The 6,350-nt window shown below is 36.4% G+C and overlaps 1 protein-coding gene across 1 annotated transcript; it reads right to left on the bottom strand.

Moving 5' to 3' along the window:
- Positions 1–2,993: 2,993 nt before the first annotated feature.
- LOC114733330 (NEP1-interacting protein 1) lies at positions 2,994–5,735 on the bottom strand. The gene is made up of 5 exons (XM_028920774.1): positions 5,425–5,735; positions 4,433–4,611; positions 4,210–4,293; positions 3,555–3,722; positions 2,994–3,256 (listed from the first exon to the last, which is right to left on the bottom strand). Exons 1-5 carry the CDS (start codon positions 5,576–5,578, stop codon positions 3,134–3,136), a joined length of 708 nt encoding a protein of 235 aa, XP_028776607.1. The 5' UTR covers positions 5,579–5,735; the 3' UTR covers positions 2,994–3,133.
- Positions 5,736–6,350: the final 615 nt, after the last annotated feature.

Here is a 6,350-nt window from a genome sequence, read left to right as displayed (position 1 = left end):
GCTACTTGGCATTCCATTGGTTCTTGGACTTTTTGGCTTGGGTGTGGGAATACTTCCGATGCCAGGTTTTCCGTGTGGCACGATTTTACGGAAATGCCCCTCTCATAACGAATGTTGGTCTTTTCGCTGGACAGTGACTCTCCTTCCCGGCAATTGAGCTGCTGAGCCCGGAAAGTTCATTGGGGTCCGAATGGCAAAGCGGAAGTTACCCAGTAATGTTAGTGTTAATTCATTCGCACGTCAAATAAATATGCTGCAGCTACTATTACTATGTGACAATCAAAGACTCAAAGATTCCTGCGAAATATTAATTATTAATTAATGATATTTAAATTTCTTAAAAAATTATTAAGGGTTATGTTATTCACAATGGGTGTACAGTGCTACTCCTTTTACAAAGTCATTTGTTAATCATTAATTATTAATATTTATTAGATTGTATGATAAAGCATACGCATCCAGGTGGACACAAATTAAACATCGAGCTGTGCCGTGTTAGTGTTTTCTAAATGATATAATTTGTAAAAATATTTTTAATTCACTAAAAAGGTTGGGTTTGAGAGGAAGAAATATTAGGCTTTCGGTTTGATGTGGAAAATGTCTCGGAGAAAATCATACTCAGTTGAGCCGACAAAATTCAAATATGACCTAACTAACTAATCATATGGAAAATACTTTTAAATTATCCTGATTTTTCAAGAGAATTGGTAATTGATTAATAACTGACAGGAATGAAATTCTAATGGAAAACATGATGCACATTTTGCAGTGAAAGAGACAGCTAAGCTAAATGGTACAAATGAATTTCCTAGCCCCTGCTTTGGTGCCCTATAATTTCCGTTTTGCCTTCCGCCATTCAAAGAGTTTGAGGGGCATATCATATGCTCTCAAAAACACACAAAAGAATGGAAAGGAGAATGCCTGGGTTTTTTGGTTGTTGAGCATATTTTCCATTTGCCGGGTCCGTTTACGACGTGTGGGTAGGAGCCACATGGTAATGGCGTGAAGGTAACCCTATTACTAGCCCTGTTCTTTTTAAAGCACACTGTCCCGCTTCTTATTTCCTAAGTTATATTAGACATTAAATATAAATACTTTTTTTGAGTATGAATTTAAGCTTTAATTTGTTAAGTTGCAAAAGACTTAGCTCTTTTTACTAAGCCCAATTATATTAGTTAATTTTGCTGATTATAGACAGCATTTGTGGACTCATGAAAAAAACCTCTGGGACTCGTGTATTGAAATCTCCTCCTAATTTTGAAACTCATGCTTATGACTAGCATCACCTCTTAGTATTTTTTTCAGGTAAAAGTATAAGTATTTTTTTATTAGAGACAATTCCATTTGAGATACTGTCGAGTATTAAATATGAGTATCACCTCTTAATTTATATCATAGAGATTGCACGTATAATGTAATAATGTGATTATTTTTTCAAAAAAAAAACAGAGTTTGGGCCGGGGTTTAATGGGCCGAGCTCATATGGCTAAAGTCCGCCCATCTCCCGTATCCCGTACAGAGTGACTGCGAGAGATTTTGGGAGGAGGACTGCGTCCGTACAAGGAAGGTGTTATTCAAGGAATCCGTTCATAAAAGAGCAAGGGTGGCCGGTATTAGGAAAAATGTTCATTGCATAATAACAATTTGAGATCGTGCTTCATACAAAGATATAAAAATAAAATGTACTTCCTGATCCTGAATATAAAACTCATTTTGTAGTTTAAATTATACTACAAAATAACTCGTATATTTATGACCGGAAGAGTATTATTTATAACTCAGGAATAGAACAACTTGTTATGATTTTAATATGTTTGCATATAACCCAGGATGAGGGTTGGATGCAGGCTCATCTTGGTGGGGTGGCGTGTTTGAGAACATTATCTAGTGGCCACATGGCTTATGTTGAAAGGAGGAGAATGGTCGGCTAAAGACTTCATGGTTTGCCTGGGTTGGGTGGGATCCAATATCCAAATATTCCCATTAGTATGTTCTATGATTCCATTCCATCGTGTGTTTGATTCCTTCTATGTCTCTGTTCATCTTCCGAGGGCCATCCGAGTGCAGTCCCCATGGTGATCATTGAGTCAGTATCATATGGTGGCACTGGTTATACTTCTTTAATTCTATTTATAAGGACAGAGAAAAAAATATTTTTTGTCATATTTAAAAAGCAGTGAGAGAAATTTTTTATATCAATGTACAATTTTACTCTTTATTTATTATTGTGTTAATTTTATTTACATGATATATAATATATATTAAATAAAAATAAAATTAAAAAATTATTAAATTTTAAATAAGATTCAATAAAAATTTATTTTATCTGGGCAGATCAAGAAGCCAAGATAAATATAACCCTTGCGAGATACACGTGTTTCACCAGACAATAAATGCGGTGATTATCCAGTGTCTTTCACGACCTTGCTTTTAGGCCCCCGGGGCCCCTGTGGGTTATCTTCCTTCTTTCGGGTTCCGAGGTGATCATATCCACGTGGATTTGATCTCACCAATTTATTTTACCAACAAGGGGGTATACGATAAATTTTGCAATTAATTTTCTTTGGCGATTTTCCCTTTTTGGGTCTCTGTTTTGGTATCTTGCAACAAAGATTGAAATTATTTATTATATTATGCTCAACTCATTTGATATAAATATATCATTTTACATAAACGCTTCATATTAACCTCCCTAATTTTCGGGTTAAAAAAAACTTCCATAATTTTAAATATTTTCATTTATTTTAATTGTATCAATTTAACAGAAAAAATATTTCAACAAAGCACTGGTATTCTCCTAGCTCCTACGCACTACAACAGAAGCCGATGCCCCGACGGGAGTCTCATGATTGCCGCTTTCACCCAAACAAATACAACAAAAGAAAGAGGAGGAGGCATTGAGATCAGTATTAAATACTGTGAAACTATCCTCTTTTGGTGCATATCCCCATTCATCACTGGTATGATTATTTTCTGCTGCTAGCACTCCCACGTCAGGATCTACATTAAAATTTTATTACTTTGTGCATGTTTGACCAAATACATAGGGTTCGAAGTGACACCTTTTCTGTGTACAAAATTTTTTCATGCTAACTAAATACAATGATTCGAGTCATGAATCTGCATATACAAGTTACAGATCTCTTCTGCACAACGGGCAAGAACCATGCCTGAAAAGCCACTTATCTATACAAGGCAGGTGGAACATGTGATGGCAATGGGGCAATTTTCTAACTGTCTCTCCAAGCTGAAAGTCCTGCATATTTACAATATGATTTTCAAAATGGATAAGCTGAATCAAAACTTTTTACAATATACAAATCAAATATTTAGAATAGCCAGCCAATGCATTGCGGCAGAATATTTAAATGTTTTCTAAAAAACACGGAAGTCAAGGACACAAAAAATGAAATGAAAAATACGAAAATTACATTCAGAAACACAATTGATTTGATCTCATGGATTGGTAATATACAGCAATGAATAGAACGAATTCATCTTATATGTATACACACACATTGGCGTGTGCGTGTGTGGTGGCAGTATAAGCAAACCTGGAGGCAAACTGAACAGGAAACTCTTTCACCACAAGCATCAACATTGTCGTCACCCGTGATTGTTATTATTGGAATTTTTTCAACTAAATCTCCGGATAAACCTTTGGCACCTCCAGTGTCAAAGAGGTTTTGAATCTCGTCAAAGCTTGCCTCAACAGCACCCATCTGACATGGACGAGGAAATAGAGAAAATTTCAGTCTTAACACAACAAAATTATGAGGCAACCATGCTTCAAAAACAGTTATATCTTGTGTCTAATATTCAAATACTCATTAGATAAGGCAGATCACACTTGAAATTTGATAGGCACCCCAGTAAGATGGAGAATGACTGCGAAAAAGTTAGCCAGGAAGAAGAACCAACTTAGTTAACTATTTCATAAAACTTTCCATATTACTCAATGCGATACTAGGTATCCCATCCCATAAGGAGGTTCTTTCTTTCCATCTTCCTTTGTACTAAGGCCTATTCAGCTCTTTTTTCGTCCCAGGAATTTTAGTCAGGTCCTTGTCATAGATAATAAAGGAGATCCATCGAAATTCATGTCAATGATATAACTTGGGTATGACAATGTTCATGTTGGCCGTATCTTCTTTATAGAAGTTTCTGTGCTTCTTAACTTAAAATGAACTTCAAACGCAGCAAAATTACCTGGCTCTGGACAGCACTTAGCATGGCTGGACCTATCCTCTCACGGACAAGTCTCCCACTCAGTAGGCTAGTAATAACGTCAATCTGCATATGTAACACATGTAACCCAAAAAATTATGCCAATGAGAACTAAATTGATGGTCATATGCCAGCGTAAGCTTCTGAATCAACAGAAGCTGTCTTTTCAATTTTGACAAGAGGGGTAAAAGGTTGAGTCACTCACCAAGTACAACAGACACCCAATCCCAGATTCGTCGGTTTGCCAAAGAATAAGAGAAGATTCAAACACTTCAAGGGAAAACACAGCTCCCGATATGGCTCCTACAGCAGCTCCTCTAATGAAGCCACTCTCTGTCTCTTGGCCTATCAACGCTCCAGTCATAGCACCCAACAGCGTTCCCACTGCCAACAAATAAAAAAAAGCCATTACCTTTGTTCAATTTGCAAGGGTACAGGTACCATGTACTGACACGAAATACAGCAAATTTTGCGAATTTTAAAATTTCAGTGCATGGGTATGATATATATACATATAAAAAAAGAATAATATAAAAAATTGAGTCTTAAACAAGCATTTCGAGTGTAAAATTGAGTCTTGCTCGTATCATTTAACACTCTCCATAAGCAATTGAAACGGTTTGGAGTATTCAGGGGGAAAAAAGAGTCAACAGTAAATTTATTAGAATACGCTGCATGTATTTGCAGTTTGCAAAGCACGATCCACAAATCGAATGACGTATCCAATAGAAGTCATCTCCAGAGCTTTAGGGTCACACATACGAATCAGCTATGGCTTAAAGATATAGAAGTCATCTCCAGAGCTTTAAGATTTATTTTCTTATTGGCCTTGGGCGATTTCGAACAGATGCATATGTCACAGAAGCAGAGGCATTAGATTATTGGCCTCGGAAAACTCACAATTTTGGATGAATTTAACCATGGAAATAATACAAGTACAACACAACAAATTGGAACATATGCCAATCTATGCCATAAACAAATTGCACACCGAGTTTCACTTTTTACCGAAAGTGGATTTTTTCGTTGCGCGAAAACACCTGAATCATCCGTTCCGTATAAAGAAATGCAAAACCCCAAGGACATGTCTAGGGTTAATCGAACGGAAAAAGCAGAAGCAGACTGAGAATTTGGCGAAATGTCCAAGGAAAACACCCAAGGATGCTATCAAAAGAAAGAGACGAATCGAATTCGAACCTAAAGCAAAGCAGAAGGTCAAGATCGCAGAGAAGATGTTCCCCACGACGGCAGAAAACGCGAGACTGCTGATCTGTTTCACCCTTTCAACGAAATTCCGGAACGAAAACAGCACAGATAGAGGCGAAGGACATGGATTTGCCAGAAAATCCATGTGGGTGGCTTAGAAATGGCACGAATTGGAAGCAGAGATTAGGGTAGAAGTCAGGGATTTTGGTTTACGAAGGAATCAAAGTCACTGAGCGAAGGTTATAGCTCAAGAGGGTGTGTGGAAGGAAATCAGGAAACTACCATCAACTAACTCGCATTTAAAGTAGGACTCACCGAATCATCCTATTTGCTGTTGCACTGAAAAGGGCAGAGCAACTAGTCCCTACTGTCAGCCTGCGTCGGCAAGATCAATACAAGTTAGTTAGAAGTCGATAAAAATCTATCCAGAAAGTTGATAAAAAATTTATCTTTTATTTATCTTTAACATTTTTTTTTATATAGAATCAAATTAAACAATAAATATCTGAGATCTCACAGTCACCAGCATGGACTTGTAACATACAAGTCAAATGGCCAGCTAGCAAGGTTCACGGAGTATTCACGCGGTAAATTATAATTGCTAATAAAATAATAAAAAAATTTAGAGAAATGCAAATAGATAAATTACGCATGACTAATTTATTACGATTTATTCTAATTACATTAATTTTTGCTGGTCGAAAAAATGACACTTTTTTTTGCATAACTCATGAAATAAAGTAAATTGGCCATGGGAATCAAAGAAATGACTGCTCTGGATTTTGTGTTGCTTCATTGTCTAATAACAAAAGGTGAATGCATTATGCATTTCCCTTCATCCTAATGAACGATTTTAATAAATGTTGTTTTTCTTTTCTGTCTGACAATTTTAGGAGATGTTTACGCATAAATATAGA

The sequence above is a fragment of the Neltuma alba genome, unplaced genomic scaffold (genome assembly GCF_004799145.2).
Source record: "Neltuma alba isolate B1F8T4 unplaced genomic scaffold, ASM479914v2 tig00012994_pilon, whole genome shotgun sequence".
Lineage (NCBI taxonomy): Eukaryota > Viridiplantae > Streptophyta > Magnoliopsida > Fabales > Fabaceae > Neltuma > Neltuma alba.
The sequence above is the reverse complement of the archived record's forward strand: the minus strand, read 5'-3'. Positions and strand labels throughout refer to the sequence as shown.

What these genes read in the sequence shown, in the direction of transcription:
- LOC114733330 (XM_028920774.1), bottom strand. Translation starts at nt 5,578, where the DNA reads ATGGATTTTCTGGCAAATCCATGTCCTTCGCCTCTATCTGTGCTGTTT. An exon ending in TTGGGTGTCTGTTGTACTTG is followed by an intron (nt 4,294 to 4,432) that starts GTGAGTGACTCA and finishes TTACATATGCAG; the next exon opens with ATTGACGTTATTACTAGCCT. An exon ending in CCTGTTCAGTTTGCCTCCAG is followed by an intron (nt 3,257 to 3,554) that starts GTTTGCTTATAC and finishes GTAAATATGCAG; the next exon opens with GACTTTCAGCTTGGAGAGAC.